The sequence below is a fragment of the Peromyscus eremicus genome, chromosome 7 (assembly GCF_949786415.1).
Source record: "Peromyscus eremicus chromosome 7, PerEre_H2_v1, whole genome shotgun sequence".
Taxonomy (NCBI): Eukaryota; Metazoa; Chordata; class Mammalia; order Rodentia; family Cricetidae; genus Peromyscus; species Peromyscus eremicus.
In genome coordinates this window covers 49,105,163-49,122,883 of record NC_081422.1, presented here as the reverse complement: position 1 = coordinate 49,122,883, position 17,721 = coordinate 49,105,163, and the positions used below count along the sequence as shown (strand labels likewise).

At 46.1% G+C, this 17,721-nt stretch overlaps 1 protein-coding gene across 3 annotated transcripts; it reads left to right on the top strand.

The window, feature by feature from the left end:
• The first annotated feature begins 434 nt into the window (after nucleotides 1-434).
• Skic8 (SKI8 subunit of superkiller complex) lies at nucleotides 435-15,743 on the top strand. 3 transcript variants are annotated; one of them, XM_059267910.1, is made up of 11 exons: nucleotides 435-483; nucleotides 2,308-2,358; nucleotides 2,967-2,994; nucleotides 5,117-5,222; nucleotides 5,555-5,727; nucleotides 9,021-9,169; nucleotides 9,356-9,449; nucleotides 10,589-10,682; nucleotides 12,633-12,725; nucleotides 13,736-13,814; nucleotides 15,469-15,743. In XM_059267910.1, the coding sequence occupies exons 2-11, from the start codon at nucleotides 2,347-2,349 to the stop codon at nucleotides 15,556-15,558; spliced, it is 918 nt and encodes a 305-aa protein (XP_059123893.1). In that variant the 5' UTR covers nucleotides 435-483; nucleotides 2,308-2,346; the 3' UTR covers nucleotides 15,559-15,743. The 3 variants fall into 3 exon arrangements, with proteins under 3 accessions (XP_059123893.1, XP_059123891.1, XP_059123894.1); XM_059267908.1 differs by having other exon boundaries at nucleotides 459-553; XM_059267911.1 differs by lacking the exon at nucleotides 435-483 and adding an exon at nucleotides 647-700.
• Nucleotides 15,744-17,721: the final 1,978 nt, after the last annotated feature.

Here is a 17,721-nt window from a genome sequence, read left to right as displayed (position 1 = left end):
ACTCACTCGTAGGTCCTAAATAGAGTTTAAGAACCAATACAACCGCGTGATGATGACCTGTAATCCCAGTACTTCGGAAGCTGAGGCAGGAGAACTGACAGCATTTTAAGGCTTGAGGCTACATATCAAGATCCGGTCTCAAGAAGAAAGGGGAGGAAGGGAGAAGAGGAAGCGGGAAGAGAAAAGAAAAAAAAGAGGAAGAAGAAAAGAAAACGCAGGAAAAGAAAAGGAAAAAAGAACCCATGAAGTCAACAGAGAAACTTTAGCAGCAGGCTAACCTGACACCCGGACGGGGCGTGGCTTCTCCTCTCCCCTCCCGCTCTCTACAACACCCCACCCCCGCCCCGGCGCAAAGGCAGCAGGGGGCGCTGTGCCTGCAGGGCCCAGGTCAGCCAAGAGGCCCCGCCCTTTCGTTAGCTCATCCGTGAGCGCCACCGTCGCGCCCCACTGACGTCAGAGTGCCGTGCTGCCCGCTGTACAGTGGTGAGTTGGTGTGCTGGGCAGTTGGGCATGGTGGTCGTTGGGACTTGTTCCTGCCGGGGCGGGAAGGCAGGTGAGCAAGGGCGGCTTGTGGGCCGCCACATCAGGTTTGTTCAGGGGCTCAGGGGTGACTTCCGTGACTGTTTACACTGGCCAACCCGCGAGGCACGAGTCCCGAGGGCAGCCAGAAGGCCCGTAGGTGGACTTCTTTTGCATCCAGGTAAGGTTTTGTGCATCCCAGAAATGAGGGCCGGCTTCTTTGCGCGGGAGATAGTTTTCCTCTAGATAGAGGACCGTCTTAGCACAAGTTCTCCAGTGTTTAGCCACGTTGTTAGGTAGCAAGCTAACGTCAAGGCACACTTGGAAGTAGAGACTGAGTTCCTTTTATTTTCAAGTGCCGAACGGCATTGTGCGTTACTAACGTGCCTGAGGAACTCTCATAGAGGTATAGGTTAGTCTCTGGGAACACTGAGGAATGAGCATTGAGTTCTAACTGGGAATTTTTCCTAAAGAGAGAAGGTGGCGTAAGAGGCCTCTTGGAGTCTCTTAGTTCTGAAATGACCCGTCATGAGATGTGTCTTAGCATGAACTGTAGCTTGTATTGATTGACCTTCTTAGGGACGCTTCCCTCAACAGCGCTGAACCTCTTATCTTGCTGGGAGAATGGAGCTGGTAAAATGCCTACTACTCAGAGTTAACACAGGTTCAGTGAGCTGATCTGTATAATATTAAAGTAGGACCTAATGTGGTACATTCTCAAAGGCTCGGCCCGATAGAATTGCAACCCTACTTTGAGGGTAGCTTTTTGAGAGTTGGTTCCCAGTAAACCTTCCTACTTTTAAAATAGTTGTTTTTCTCTATTGTCCAATGTGAGGTCCAGATTGGCAGAGAGGGGGTTCCTCACTAAGAGGACTGATGCTCAGGCAGAGTTTGCATGGCGCTTGTACAGCCAAATTGGCCTGAGTTCTTTCTAGTCTGGACAGAGTCCTGTTCTTTAGTCACAGATTAGCCCACCTGGTTAAGACCTCTTAGGGCTGTTTAGGAATCATGTATCTGTTTGAGTTCCTGTTCTTGAAAAACCTTTGGTAGTCTTTTTGGTTTGCCAGTTTGAGCCTGGATGCCTGAGGTGTATGGTCTGTGAAGCTGTCTGGGAATGGAACTGAGGCAGCAGTGAACTTGGATTAAAAGAAAATTATCACCCCTGTCTTTTTTAACCTCTCATGGAAATTTAGCGTATAATCCCATTATGAGCGCACATAACGAACATACAACATTAAATACGAAATATCTTCTAAATTTTTTGATTTTACGTACATTAATGTTTTGCCTTGGGAAGTTTCGGGTCCCCTGAAACGAGTTACAGACAGTTGTGAGCTGCCATGTGGGTGCTGGGGGTTAAACCCAGGTCCTCTGGAAGAGCAGTCAGCACTCTTAACCTCTGAACCATCTTTCCAGCCCTAAATATGACCTTGTTAATGCTTTAAAGATCATGATATTTTCATGTCAGGATGCTGTGATGGGATTTTTGTCGTTGTTGTTTGTTTGAAACAAGGTCTTGCCATGAAGCCAGGATTAGTACCTCCAAAGACTAGGACTACGGAATGTCTGGCAGGGCACTGTTTTAAGTGTGTCACCTTCTGACATTATAGCATCTCTTAGACTCCGCTAGTTCTTCTTATATAATGTGTTGACAAAGCCATGTGTGTTTTGCTGTCACAAGTTTCGTTTTCATGTTCGGACAAAATTACCATTTGGTGAGGAGGAACTTCTGCAGCCTCCTTGTGCTGATAACATCATCTTACTGAAAGCCTGGTGTTGATTTCACAGGGCTGTCTGGCCTCTAGATCTTCACCCTCCGTTAAGGAAATGACCAACCAGGTAAGGTCTGCACTGAGGGAAAACTTTAGTTACTGGCAAGTTCAAGCCCAATAGAATGCCTGGGTGATGTGGCACTGGTAAAATGCACCCCCACTAAGATTAGTTGAAATAGCGAGAACAGTCAGTCAGCCCTTTAGGATTAGGGACAAAGCTAAAGACATGTATGGGCTGTGTAGTCTACAACTGTGAAAAGTAGACTGCAAAAGGACTCAGCTCCCTCCTGACCAGAGATGAAGAAAGTGTAACTTACTGGTCTTACGCTGGGTTTGGGAAGGGGGGTTCTGGTTTGTTGTAGTCTGGTGTGATGCTGCACACCTATAATGGCAACACTAAGGAGGCTGAAGAGGGAAGATTGATGCGAGTTTAGTATAAACCTTGGCTACACAGTTTGAAGCCAACCCTGGCTACCTAGACATCTTCCACCTCAAAAAACAAGACGAAGAACTGATTTTTCTCTGGTGTAGCAATACAGGTCTTTCCTGAGTGGGAACTGAGGATGGTGTGGGATGGTCAGGGAAGTAGCGTGGTGACCACCTCACTTGCAGTGCTGGAGGGAGGGTGCAGGATAACGGGAATCTGACGGTGGTCTGTTTTTCTGTTCTTTGTAGTACAGTATTCTCTTCAAGCAAGAGCAAGGTAAGGAGTCCTCATCAAGCACAATTTTTTTGCAAAAAAAAAGAAAAAGTGTCCTCTTTGGTTTTTTTGAGATCTTATCGCACCAACTAGACACACAGATCTTTGCAGAATCGGCTATAGTGGCCAAAAATGGTATACTCAATCAAAAAGTAAATAGCTATTAGGGTCTGATGGAGTGGGCCTGTAATCCCAGATGCTAAGGAAGTTAGATAGGAGGATTGTGAGTTCAAGACCAATCTAGACAATGTAATGAGACCTTGTCTTAATATAAAAAAAAAAAAAAAAAAAAATGAGAAGGCTTAGTGGTAAAGCACTTGCCTCAGTGTACAAGGCCAATTCCAGTACTACACAATAAATAAGTAAATATATGAAAAATAACTACAAAGAAAAGTAGGAGTCAGATGGCATGATGGAGAATTCTAGGATGAGGAAAACTCTTCTCCCCGAGGAAGATGTAATGCTAAGCTTCCCTGCTGCCAGGGTAGAAAGAGGCAATATTTTGAGCCTCAGAACCCTGTTGGTGTCTACACTGCTAGGGAGGTGGGCTTAAACCTGGCTCTAACTCAGAATTCACCATGGAGTCTTTCCATAGCATCCTCTACATACAAGTGCTGCAGGAACTCTTTTAGAGGACATTTGTCTCTGTAAAAGCAGAGGGCGAAACCGTGAAAATTCTGTCAAGGCACCTGAGTGCATAGTAAGGCAGTGGTGGGATGGGAACAGGAGGCAGGTCTGAGGTCGGCTTACTGACAAACTCCCTAGTGGACAGACCTGCACAACAGCAGTGTTGTGACAGGTGATCCTATCCAACCAGATGGGTTAGAGACAGCCTTGGGAGTGTGTAAGTATCTAATAAAAAAAGTTCTTCACTCCAAATAAGTGATGTTTAGGTAGTCCGAGGTTTAAGCCCAGAGCATTCCCCTTAGTTAACTAGTAAGCTGTTCAGGTGTGCCAGGCAATAGCTCTGCATGAAGCTAACATCATCCAGGTGGCAATCCTAGCAGGCTTGGGTCTAGTGAGAGTATAAGGAAGCTGTGACCACATGTGTAACTCAACAACTGTTTAATCCCTTTAGATTCGTGTTTTGGAAAGGTAGCCTTGGAGAATTGTAACCAGGCATAGATAAAGCTTCTGTGTATACTTATCCTGTTTAATAGATGCATACCAGCTTTGCAGATTCCACAGTATAGCTTACAAAATACGTAGCTCCCAGACTTAGAATGTGGACTTCAGTTAATATCTTGAGTTTGAATCTTAGCCCTGCCCCTTCTTAGCTTCATGCCTTTGGATGAACTACAAAGCATCTGCAAGCCCCCCATTCCTTATTTGTGAAATGAAAAAGATCTTTTGGGGGGATGGGGAAAGTTGAACATTGGGGATCAAGTCCAGGGTCTTGCCCATTCTAGGCAAGTACTCCACCACTGAGCTTGTCCTCAGCTCTTGGTTTTTTGAAAAACGACTTCACTCGTAACCCTGGCTTGCCTTGAACTCACTGCCTCGCCTCATGCTCCTCCTGCCTCTGTCTCCTAAGTGCTACAGTTGCAGGCATATGTCACCACAGGGATGATCTTGGCAGGACTTCATCAAGGCAGCTGTGATGAAGACAACACTTAGGGAAGGATTAATGTAATAAGTGATTCATTAGGCATAAAAAAGGCATTTATGGTGAAAGACACCTCATACATTTTAGACCCGTACTGTTTATAGTACTGTCTCCTGGTTCCCAGAGGCCTCTGAGGTACAGCTCCTGTCAAATTGAGGTCCTTGGGAAGGGGGATTCCCCGCTCACTTTAGTCATTTTGGTCGACTGATTGCTGTGCTAGATGGACAGCAGACTCATGGGTCAGTCACTGTATTTGGAGTCGGAAGCCCTGTCTTGTTCTCATCCTGCTTTCCTCCTTGTAAACTTGTGTGTGAGGGTAAGTTTCAAACTAAACAGGAGCCACTAGTTGTCATATAGGTCCCCCACAAGTCCGTAAGCACTTCATGGGGGCATGTCCTGTGGAACCGTGAAGAGATAGGTAGAAGTGGACTTGACTTGGGAGTTGTCCGCTTGGTTTCATCCCATTGAATTTAGGAGTTGTATGTACGTAAACTTCAAATGAAGCACTTTCTGTTCTAGCCCATGATGATGCCATCTGGTCAGTTGCCTGGGGAACAAACAAAAAGGAAAACATTGAAACTGTGGTCACAGGGTCCCTGGATGACCTGGTGAAGGTTTGGAAATGGTGAGCACCTTCCCCCTTTCAAACCTTGGGAATTTGGGACAAGGGTTTTGCTTCTGGGCTCCTAGTTGCTATAAGGAAAGCATTGATTTTTCTGGGCAAGAAAGCAATAGCATCATAGTAGCTTTAAAGCAACAGCTTATTTTTTCTTATGTGGTTTCTTATTATTTGGAATTAAAGCTCTAGTGGGGAGCCCCAGACCTGGCTACGTTCTGTGTTCAGTCCTCAGCTTTCTGCATCTTATTGACCATTTGTTAGTAATGTCCAAGGACATAGAAATTCTGGTGACAGTATGATATATTAAGCATAAAGAATCATTTCTGTTCTTCTTCTAGGCGTGATGAGAGGCTGGAGCTACAGTGGAGTCTGGAGGGACATCAGCTGGGGGTGGTGTCTGTGGACATCAGCCACACCCTTCCCATTGCTGCATCCAGCTCTCTTGATGCTCACATTCGTCTCTGGGACTTGGAAAATGGCAAACAGATAAAGTCTATAGATGCAGGACCTGGTAAGAACTTTACATGTAGGGAAGGTGATAGAAGTCCACAGTCCCTTTTCAGACTTAGGGATAGAGTTCCTAGTTCAGAACTGTCGTCACTCTAATCCAACCCTAATGTCCTCGTAATCACTCAAGGGTATTATACCAACTGATTACATTATTTCAGGCCACGTTTTGCTGCCAAATGGATTGTATGTAGTGCTGTACTTACTTTGGGGAAGCCAAACCAGTGTTTTGGATTTCAGAATTGACAGTTTGGGATTGGGGAGCTATGCTGGTGTAGCCAGTGCTTCTTTACCCGACACCTTCTGAGGGGATACATCACTGCCTTACGGAGCCTCGGGTCTGAATGTGGTTATCTCTATTAATTATGGTCAGAGTGCCTGGGTTCTGATGTGTGCTACATAGAGAGGGAGAAACAAGTTCATGGATCTTTATTTATAAAGTACTGTGGAGCGGTACACTTGCTCCTCAGCCTCGTTGAGCATTGTCCAAGTTGGTAAGGGACGATTTTAGTGGATTAGATTTGTGTAGAACAAACATTCTGACATTTCAGGATTTTTTTTAGCCTCCTGTTCTCTTAAAATGCCTGTGTGGTTCTCATTAGCTAAGCCTGTGTGTTCAGTGGGCAGTGCTCTCCAGAGATGCAGATAGCTTGGCATCGCTTCACACGCTCCGTGGTGGGTGGATTATGAAAGAGCTGCTCAGGTTCTTGGGGAGCTGATTCCCCAATAGCTCTGCCCCCTCCAGGTATGCTCCTAGCTGCTGTGGACATTGCATAGAATGAAGTTCTAGGGCTTGTAAGGAGGCCTAAAGTCTAGGAACTGAGTGCCTCTCTCCTCAGAAGCACTGTTCTTTGACTCTTAATGCCAGAGTTTTTGTCAAGTATTCATGCCCAGTCCCTTTTGGATCCACTGAATCATGGTTTAAGAGTGTGAGGCTTGGGGGCTGGAGAGGAGCACTGCCTGTTCTTCCCGAGGTCCTGAGTTCAGTTCCCAGCAACCACATGGTGACTCACCATCATCTGTAATGAGATCTGGTGCTCTCTTCTGGCGTGCAGACATACATGTATACAGAACACTGTATACATAATAAATAAATCTTAAAAGAGAAAAAAAGAGTGTGAGACTGAAACGTGTGTCTGGAAAAAGGTACTTGGATACTTTGTGACTTCCCAGACAGCCGTCTGTGCTCCTCTTTGCGTGCATTGTTCGTGGAGAACAGGGATCTCCAGCCATTCTGCAAAGCCTGGTAGCACCCTGAACATAAGGAGCATTAGAAAGAGTCGGATCTGTTGCTGCTTTTAAAGAATATTTTTATTATATGTTACTTACTTTGTATGTGTGAGTACATGTGTGTGAAGATCAGAGGACAACGTGTGGGAGTCTGTTCTTGCATGTGGGCCTGGGACTTGAGCTCAGGTCATCAAGTTTGGTGGCAGGTGCCTTTGCCACTGAGCCGTCTCTGCACGCTCTCAGGACAATGATGCTGGTCACTGCAATTGTTGTAGCCTTCCATGCATCACATGTGAAGACGTGAGAGCGTCATTGGTTGAAGTAGAAGGTTCTGAATCTGTCCAGCTTGCTCTTCCTTCTACTGGGTTGTTTTTGTTATGTCTTAGGGGTTGCCTTGTTTTGGGGTTTTGGGGTTTCAGTGCTTTGAGACCAGGTCTTACCATGTAACTCAGACTGGCCTTGAAGTCGTGGCTGCTCTTTCTGCTCAGCTTCCCAAGTGCCAGAGTTACAGGCATAAGAAAGAGACTGAAAAGAATAGAGTGGGTGGATGTTCTTTGGGGTGGGGGGATCTGGTCAAAACTAGATCACATCCTAGTCAAATAACGACTGAGCCTTGCTGCCTGCAGCTAACTAGCTGAGTGCCCTAGGTGAGTCTGGGTGTACTGAACTGAGGGAAAGCAGACTTGCCTTGAAAATGTACCACCTCAAAAGGGACAGAAAGAGTGGAGAGAGAAAATCCTGATCTTGAAGAAGACAGTGAAAATAGAAAAAGTAAAGCTGGAGGAATGACCCATGATTGGCATTCTGCCAGGCTGTGGCTGTCCAGCTGCTGACACGAGGGGGAGCAGAGGTGGCAGTGGAGAGGTCCCTGTACCGCATATCCAAAATGCCCACGGGAAGAGAAGAGCAACCTTGGGGAGGAGCAGGAGGAACTTAGGGTTTGTGCTAAACATTTACTCTGCAAGTATTAAGATTAGAGTGCAGGTTTTAATGAGGGATAAACATGGTTCCTATTTTGTACCTGAAGACATCTGGGAATAAAGGATCTGTATTGCAAAGCAATTAATAGGGATGTGACAAAATAATTTGAAAGAATTCATTTTTATTCAGCTTTGAGAAATAAAAGTTGGGGATTCTATTAACCATTTTCTCTGTAAATAGCTAATTAAAATGGGATTTTTAAAAACATAATTCTTGGAGCTAGAGAGATATCTAGGCAGTTAAGAGCACTGGCTGTTCTTCCAGAGGACCCAGGTTCAATTCCCAGCACCTACATGGCAGCTCACAGCTGTCTGTAACTCCAGTTCTAGGGGACCCAACACCCTCACACAGACATATATGCAGGCAAAACACCAATGCACATAAAATACAAATAAATACATTTTTTAAAATAGTCATCCTTCTTTTTGGACCTGACATATGAAGACTGGCAGAAGCTGGTGTATTAGGGCTCTGAAGGGACAGAACCAATAGACTCTGCGTAGTTGTCGTTGTTTTTAAAGTGTTTTTGAGTTTCATCCATTTTGTAGCACAGATTTGTTCCTCTTTGTTGACAAGCAATATCCTCTAATAAGGATGAACCATAGTCTCCTGCTCATTTGCTAGTGGAGGTCATTTGCACTGTTTACACTTTGAGCTATATATGATAAAGCTGCTGTGGAGATGAGTGGGAAGGGCTCTGTGTATATACTTCCATTCCTCCTGAGTAGCTCCCAGGAGTGGACTTGTGAGTAGTGTGGTGTTGGTTTTTACCTAAGAAACTGTCACACTGGTTTTCAGAGTGGCTGTCCCATTTTACATGGCCACCAGAGTATGGAGGATCTGATTTCTCATGTCCTTGTCAATTGTCAGTATTGTTCAGCTGGTTTTATTTATTTATTTATTTTTAATTAAGAATCTCTTAAAATTTAAACTTGGCAAAGAAAAGATTTAGAATTTTTACAGCATGGTTTCCTGACTCAGGACACTTCCTCTAAGTTTAAAGACCTGTAGCATTTGATCAAGCTATAGTTTGTAAGTTAAAGTCTAATCTTTTCTCACTGGGTGCTTTCCTTTGCTTCTCTCCAGTGGACGCCTGGACTTTGGCCTTCTCCCCTGACTCCCAGTATCTAGCCACAGGAACTCACGTGGGGAAAGTGAACATTTTCGGTGTGGAAAGTGGGAAAAAAGAATATTCTTTGGACACTAGAGGAAAATTCATCCTGAGTATTGCATACGTAAGGAAACCTCACCGTGAGTCTCTAGCTGTGGTCCTTTGCACAGACCTTATTAGGTGCTTATTCGGCTGCTGGCTGCTGTGTGGTTTGCTGGCAGCCAGTTAGACCTGAGGCCAGCAGGATGGCTTGCATTCAGAAGGGACAGTTTATCCGAATTGTCTCAAATCACGCATCTCTTCTCAACAGAGTCCTGATGGAAAATACCTGGCCAGTGGAGCCATAGACGGAATCATCAATATTTTTGATATTGCAACTGGAAAGCTTCTGCACACGCTGGAAGGTATCCATAGCTCCTCATCCTATTTTGTGCTCCCTGGATGGATTATCAAGTCACAAAGCAAGAATGCTTCCTTTGTGAAAATGTAATCTAAATTGTTTTCATCTCTGTTGGAAAACTGAAGGACCATTCTGTGTTAGACTTAGCACTGTGGTTTTAATCTGGACATAGTAGTTCTTATACTTTTTTTAGTGGCATAGGTTACTTTTTATTTATGTGTGTGTTTTCTCTCTTTTTCCTCATGAGCTTTGTGATTGGAAGGCTGTTCCTTTTTTGTGTTCATTTGATGTCATATGAAACATTTGTGTCCACTCTCCACACTGGTGGCCTTGGGAGGAGGACAGAGCAGGAGAGAGAGAGAGATTGCTCTTCTCATGTCTGATTTTGAATTATCACTAAGTGCATGTATCTCCTCAATTTACCTTTTACCCAACGGCAAAAGATTTAGTAGAGAAATAATGCTATTTGTTGGACCTTACAAATCAGATGCAGCCTATATCTTCCATATTTGGCCATGTTTGTAGCAGAGGGTTTTTTTTTGTTTTTTTTGTTTTTTTTGTTTTTTTTGAGTCAGGGTTTCTCTGTGTGGCCCTGGATATTCTGGAATTCACTATCTAGACCAGGTTGGCCTTGAACTCAGAGATCTGCCTGCCTCTGCCTCCCGAGTGCTGGGATTAAAGGCTTATACCACTACCACCCAGCCAGTTTTTGTTTTTTAAGATTTTTAAGTACCCATATACATACACAGAGGCCAGATTTCAGATCCCTTGGCGCCAGAGTTACAGACGGTTGTGAGCTGCTAGCTGTGGGTGCTAGGAACTGAACTTGGGTTTTCTGAGAGAGCAGTACATGCTCTTAACCACTGAGACATCTCTCCAGCCCCCCATAGTTTTTTGTTTTGTTGGGATTTTTAGCAGTGTATAGTGAGGCCTAGCTGATTAGAGAAGGGAACTAAGAAAAGATGGCTCCATGAACGAGGTCGGAGTCCTGTGGGAGTACAAGAAGGGTCTAGTCAGTGCCGTCTTCTCTGACTGAAGCACCAGGGTCATTCCAGCTCAGTGACTAGTGGTCGTTAAATGGGCAGAGTTAGCAGGAAGCTTGTGTGGTGCAGCTGCCAGCCTAACAGCATCTCTGAATTTCAGGCCATGCGATGCCCATTCGCTCCCTGACCTTTTCCCCCGACTCCCAGCTCCTCGTCACGGCTTCAGATGACGGCTACATCAAGATCTATGATGTGTGAGTTACCTTTTCAAGAGTACAGGTCTCAGCAACAGTGACAGCTTTGTCCCCTTACTGATCGGAGCCACTCTGGGAATTTGCCGTCTGCTCTCATGGCCATAAGTCAGCTCTGATGCTCTGGACTTCCCAGTCACTCCTCCCCAGTCAGCCCCTCCTGCTGGGGCTTAGAGTGTGTCCCCAAGGTCTGTGGGGAGGAAGTGTGCGTCTCTCTAATCCTAGTAGGATTAGACTCTGCTGCCTTCTCAGCAGCCAGGTGTTTTGGCTCCTGGTATACAATTCTGTGTAGATACGTAGTATACAGCTAAGGAAATGGAGCCCTGGCTGCAACTGCCTAGAGCTACAGTGAAAACCTAGGGCATCTCTTCCAGGGGCCTGCTTTCAGCAGGTATGCAGGCTGCCTTCTGGTTAGGAACCCCCAGTGGGTAAGCTGCCCCATAGGTCTAGGTGGGGAGCCTTTTGAGATAAGTTTGGACTGATGGCATAGGAGTTAGCAGATTGTTCTTGTGTGCCCAGCTCCCCCACTGAGGGCCCGCACTGTTCTCCCTTCCATTGTGTCCCTCCTTCCCACATTCTCATCCCCACTGCTGGTGCCAGTATATATATGCCGTGTACTGTCCTGAGTTTCATAATTTGTCTCCCTACTAAGTGTGCCTCTAATTCATCTTTCTCCAGTTCTTTTTTAATCTGTCTTACACATTTCTCACTCCAACATGTACTATGTATCCATGTCCTTTTGTGGACTTCTGTGAGCTGTTTGGGAGTTGTAACTCTGCGGTCAGAAGGGCCTGCTGCTTTTGATGTTCCGGTGAGAGAATGCTAGGGCCACGAGAGGGGACACTGACAGGTGCGTGTGCTTGAGCACTAGAATCAGCTTAGGAGTGGCAGTTTTGGGGTATCTCCCTGTTAGCTTTCACTGCTGCTCTTTCATGACCTCCACTTTGCTAAGAGGCCCTCAAACTGAGGTGGTGATTGCCCTAGCAATAACGAACCTCAGGATCTCTTACCCTCATGGGAGTCCACTGCATCCTGTGAGGGCTGCCTCTGTTCTCCCTAACTAAGGCTTGTTTCTAGGGGCAAAATTCCTGACCTCAGGTCCAGGGTGTGTCTCCTGTCATTGGCATTTGGTTTCCCAGGAGAGATGAATGGCTTAGCAGTTAAGAGTGCTTGCCAGGCTTCCAGAGTTTAGTTCCCAGCACCCACACTGGGCGCTCACAGTTACCTATAACTCCAGCTCCAGGGGTTTGGTGCCCCCTTTTAGACATCATGGGCACCTGCATACAGATGGAACACGCACATAAAATAAAAATCTTCTTCAAAATAAGAAACATGAAAATGGTTGTAGGAATTGGGCCAGCTTGGGGGTTTTCTTTTGTTTTGTTTTTGGCTTTTTAAGATACAGTTTTGATGGGGTTTTTTGTTTTATTTTTGGTTTTGACAGGGTCTCACTATATAGCCCTAGCTGGCCTGGAACTTGATATATAGAGCAGGCTGGCCTCAAAATCACAGAGATCTACCTTCTTCTGCCTCTCAAATGCTGGGATTAAAGGCATGTGCCTCCACGTCCAGCTGCCTGCCTGTTCTTGACTAGGTCACAAATGTTCTGTTGAGCCACATACATTACATCAGGCACGTCTTGTTGCTTCCTGTCACCATGGGAAAGATCCTCTTGCAGGAGGGTCTGGCTAGCCTGCTCACCTCTGCTGCTCAGGCTCCTCATCTTGGAGTTGGCTGAGCCGTCTCTCCAGCCTCCAAGCTGTTGATATTTTTAACTTAATGCTGCTATAAAAATGTCTGGTGTTTGATGCTACTTCACTGAAAATGGAATTTGTGACATATGGTCATTCTGGTATCACACCCAGCCATGTGAGCTAATAGTTCACTAACTAGTTCAGCAATTAGAGTTCCTCACATTAGCATTGCCATTCTGTTGGATCTTTCTCCTTCCAGACAACACGCCAATCTGGCTGGCACACTGAGTGGCCACGCGTCCTGGGTGCTGAACGTCGCATTCTGTCCTGATGACACTCACTTTGTCTCCAGGTACGTGGGAGTCTTCGTTTCTAAAACTTTTGGCATGGGGAAGCAGTCTTCTGGTAGTGTGCCTTAAAATTGAGATATTACATTACCTGACTTTAACATTCTGGGGCTGGAAAGATGGCTCAGCAGCTTAAGAGTGCTGGCCAGCCACTCTTCGATTTCCAGCACCCACATAGCGGCCCCACAACCATCTGAAACTGCAGTCCCGGGGGATCCCACACCCTGTTCTGTCCTACTAACATACATTCAGACAAAGTGCTCAGACACATAAATAACATTGAAAACTTTTTAAAGCAATAAAATAAAATTCAAGTTGCCCAGGCCAGGCATGGTAGCACAATCCTTAATCCCAGTCCTGGAGAGGTAGAGGCAGGTGGATCTCTGTGAATTCAAGGCCAGACTAGTCTACTTAGTGAGTTCAGAGCCAGCTAGAATTATGTAGAGAGACCCTGTTCAAAAACCCCAAAAATTCAAGTTGCCTTCGTTTACTTCAGCTTTTAAAGGGCGTCATTGTTTTTAAGAAGTGAACTTGGTTAGTCTTAGCTTGATCAAAGATGTTCTTTTAAACTATTGAAATCTTAGCTTTTTCTTAAAAGTCTAGGTTTCCACTTCCTGTCTTGACATATCCTTGTGTTCCAAGAGGATCTTAGAACCTGCAGATCTGCCTATAAAATGTGTTTATGGATGCCAGTGATGTCCAGGGCACTGGAGGCCGAGGAGCTTCAGAAGCATGGGATGGGCAGCCGAAGGGCATTGCAGATGGTTCTGGGAGCTTTTGACACGTCCTCAAACCTCCCTGTCATCCAGAAAAGGATAGTTAGGCTTGAAGCTCCTGATGATGGTACTTGGCAGGCAGGCCGGCCAAGCCGGTGAGGAGACTCTTGGCTGCCCTGTGAGAAGATCGTCATTGGTGACACCTGACTCAAGGGGCCTGTACAGGTCCAAGTGTGAAAGTCTGCAAAGGAGTGTGGGATAAGGAAGTGCTCTGATTCTGACGTTTGCTTTCCAAACAGTTCATCTGACAAGAGTGTAAAGGTCTGGGATGTTGGCACCAGGACCTGTGTGCACACCTTCTTTGACCACCAGGACCAGGTACGGAGTAAGAAGCATGTAGATCCCTTTGTGTTTAGCTTGCTGGCCACGTCCCTTTACTAGCCTTTCTGTTGGAGTTAAGAGTTGGTAGAACCCTGGGACATGTTAGCCTTGTGACCGTGAGGCATGTCCGCTCACATGCCGAAACATACAACTGACCACACTCCCTTCTTTGAAATTATACACCTAAGCCTGGGACCCTTTTCTGGGGACTTCTAGAAGAGCCTCCCTTTTTGGGAGGTTCCATTGCTTAACATAATCATCATTTACATTTTTGGAATTATCCAGGGATGTAATTCTTTTAAATATAGAGGTTACAGCTTGTTCACTTGTAATGATAGTGCTAAGCCTGGTTTCCGTTTTAGGAAGACTGTCTTTATCTTTGTAAGGTGAATGGGAAATGGTAACATTGTTGTCCATCCTCTTGGTCCTTGCTGTGCTAAGACTCCCCAGGGAACTGAGCTGAGTGAGGGCAGTAATGAATGCCTGTAATCCAGCACTCTGGAGGCCGAGGCTGGAGGATCTGCAGTGGTAGTTTACTTGCCTGGTCCCAGCCTCCACCTTCCAAAAAGAAGTGGATTCTGATTCCATCGGTGCTACGTGGGCCTGCAATTCCTTTCCTTTTTCTCCCTTCTTGAGCAAGGGAAAGGGGTTTTTAAAACAGTCTTGCATGTTAGCCCAGACTGGCCTTGAACTTTCTGCAGTCCTCCTGCCAGGATTACAGGTGTGAACCACCTGCCTGCCTGAGACTACTGACTCTCTCCTGCATATTGCCATCATTGCCTTCCCGGCAGCTCCAAGTAGCAAGGGTTTAGACTCCAGAGGAACTGGGCAGCATGGAAATGAAAGTGCGCAGAGCAACAAACCGGCCTTTAATGTATTGGAATGCTTTTAGAGATCTCACACATTTTCCTTTTTGAGCACATCTTACAGTTAACTAACAATTCATGCTGCTTTGTGTTTACCTTAAATTATGGCAGTGAAGTTGAGTTGAATCTTGGTGGTCCACTTCTGGCTTTAAGCAGTTTTCTTAGTAAACCCTAGCCCTGCTGCTTATCGTGTGGGGTTGTTGTGATGGTGTTTCAGAGAAAGACGTCTGGAATGGAAATGAGGCCCTTCTATGGCCTGACACCAAGGCTAGCCTCCAATCTCAAGGTGAGGGTGAGAGTCTGACCACACAGAATTCCTAGTAATCACAAGGTTAACTCAGCCACATTCATTCTGAGAGGAAGTGTGAAGCTGCTAATTCAAGCACAGCTAAACAAGTCAGTACCGTGATGTCTGGTTCCCAGGTCTTTGAGAAAGGGCTAACGGCTGACCGTGGATGGATGGGAGTGGAGACAGGAGGGAGGGGACTGGTTTGCAGTTTTGCCTCACCTCCTCCTCCTGGGAGCATAGTGCTGGGCCCAGGCAGGAATCACTCATGGCATAGGTAACCTCTGGATTCTCAACCTTTGTAAGGATAGTAGATTGTTGTATTTTAGAGAGGGGAGTGCTGTTCCGCAAGCCAGAGGAAGTGGCCCATTTAGAAGCTAGGCCACATCCTCGCTGGCCTCGCGCTAGTCTAGATGCAGAAGAAAGTAACAGTGTTCATTCCTTAAGCATTCCTTACCCAAAATACAGGAACTAGAATGCCTTTTGTTTCTCTTTGCAGGTTTGGGGAGTAAAATATAACGGAAATGGATCAAAAATTGTGTCTGTTGGAGATGACCAGGAAATTCATGTCTATGACTGCCCAATTTAAACACAGCATCTTCAGGGCCAGGGCCACAGAGTGTGCAGGGTGGATCATGACATTCCTTACCTTCTTGGGACACTTAAAATACAGCATATAGTGTAGTACATTTTGTAGATAACAGTATAAAGTTTTTCCTGTTTTATTGGAGATGCTGCTCATATTTTACTGTAAATAAAGCATTCTTAATGCAAGCACCTGCATTTTTGAACATGCTGCTCTTTCTCTTGGCATTGTTAGTGAAGGGGAGTATATGCCTGAGGGAACAGAGATCCAGGTGCTCACTGGGTTAGAAAGTCAGCTCTCTCTTCCTGAGTGACTCGTGATGATGTGCCCTGAGCTCCCTCAGGTAGTCCTAAACACACCACCCTATATCAGAATGGAGTTCTGAAGGAAACAAGATGGATAATAGGAACATTCTGGCATTCTTCCCACCTAGGGATCCTTCTGTGTGATTTATTTAAAATGCCCCCTCTCCACACCCTCATTTCCCCTTCAGAGGGGTCTGCCCTAACCATCCCAGGCTCAAGACTGGCAGACGGGGCTGAACACCCTGCCTCAGGCTAGAGTTCCAGCACCTTCGCCTCCAGACTGTCTCATGGTAGTGGGGGAGGTTTAAGACCTAATATCCTGGTGCTTGCTGCTGCTTGCATACCAGAACTGTGTGCCTGGCCATGCTGTGCTCATCCTCAGCCCAGCTCAATAGAACAGTCCACGCTGGACTCTTTCCCACCTCCACCTTGCTCACCTTACAGCTACACCGTCCTGTTTCCTCTGCCTCAGTCTCCTCCTCAGGTCTACACCCTCACAGTTCCGAGGCTCCTCAGATGGCAGCTTCTCAGAGTCCTTGTCCCCGTTCCCTTCTGCTCTTCCTCACTGCTCTAGCTCTCCACTGCAGTTCACCCCCTGACCTCTGCACTCATCCCATCCCCCAGGAGAAAGTTCGTTCCAGTGTGAGAAGGTCTGGCATTTAACACTAGTGCATGCTCAAGAAAAGAAAAAGCAAAGCCATTTGTCTCGTACCAGCTCAGTTTTAATTTATAGTGACAAGTGTACAGGTGGGAAGGTTGAGCAACGCCCCCAGATTTGTAACAAGGAAGAGCTGAATATAGTTTTGTCCCATCACAAGCTAAACAGTACTCCCCAGCAGTGATTAGGACATCACAGAAACAACACCCTGGAGTTGTGGTCCGTTTATAAATCGCGTTAGTTGAGAAATCAGTTTTGAGTCTGTCCGGGCCAGTGGTCAGAACGGGCATAGGTGGACTTGCTGTGCTTTGAGCAAATTATCTTCCACTAGCCAGCAACATTTTGGGGGTCCCACTAGCTGGCTTCCCCCACCAGCCATGGGTCTGTTCTGCCCCTTAACCTTCCTAGGGGAAGTTCTTGGTCTGCGTCAAACTCTCTGGTACCATAAAAACCAAGTAAGGGTGGATCTGACAGGTTAGTTGAGTAGCTTAAGCAGCGGGGTGTTTAACTTCCTTTGTAAAAGAGAAAGGAGTAGTAATGGCTAGAGGCTGAGGTAGCCTTTATTGAAAGTGCAGTCTACCTGCCAGGATTAAAGTAGTAACTAGTACCCGTCCCAGGCAGCTGTCATTGTCAGTGGTATTCATGGCAGCTGACTAGAAGAACTTGGTTAGTTCAGTTCTCACCAAGCCTCACAAGCAGGAAGCCCTTTGTAGTATGCCTGTACAGTGAGCGGAACAGGCCTTTAGGAAGGAGCTGGCTGGAGAACAAGGTGAAAATACTGAGGGGTTCTGTGCCATTGCATACCCTTAAGTCATCCGGAGACACTAGGCGGCCGTGCGGGGGGTTAAGCCACCAGCATTCCCCTTGGGGGCTTCTGCAGCTGCACAGAGGCTGCCAGGGACATGGGAGGGTTTAGCCTTCCTTGGGGTAAGCACTTCGGTGGGACATCATTGCAAAGGTTGTCAACAGGTAATCATTAAAACCACAAAGAACAAGTTTGTGGGTCACAGGCAAATGGCTTTATTGGCTTATTTAAAAAGAGTTTGTCATCACAAGGCCTGGAACGTTCAGAAAACTTCCAAGACAGATGGTTAGACAAACCCCTCTCCAACCATTCAAGGGGACAGAAGAGTAGAGCTAGACTGGCCCTGCAGCTCTTGAGTGGAGCCTCCTCAGTGAACAGGCATGCTGGGCCAAGTGCAA

Excerpts from the sequence above, each read along its gene's own strand:
- Skic8 (XM_059267910.1), top strand. Across the intron at positions 5,223-5,554 it reads CTGGTGAAGGTTTGGAAATG|GCGTGATGAGAGGCTGGAGC; the intron begins GTGAGCACCTTC and ends TTCTTCTTCTAG. Across the intron at positions 12,726-13,735 it reads GACACTCACTTTGTCTCCAG|TTCATCTGACAAGAGTGTAA; the intron begins GTACGTGGGAGT and ends CTTTCCAAACAG.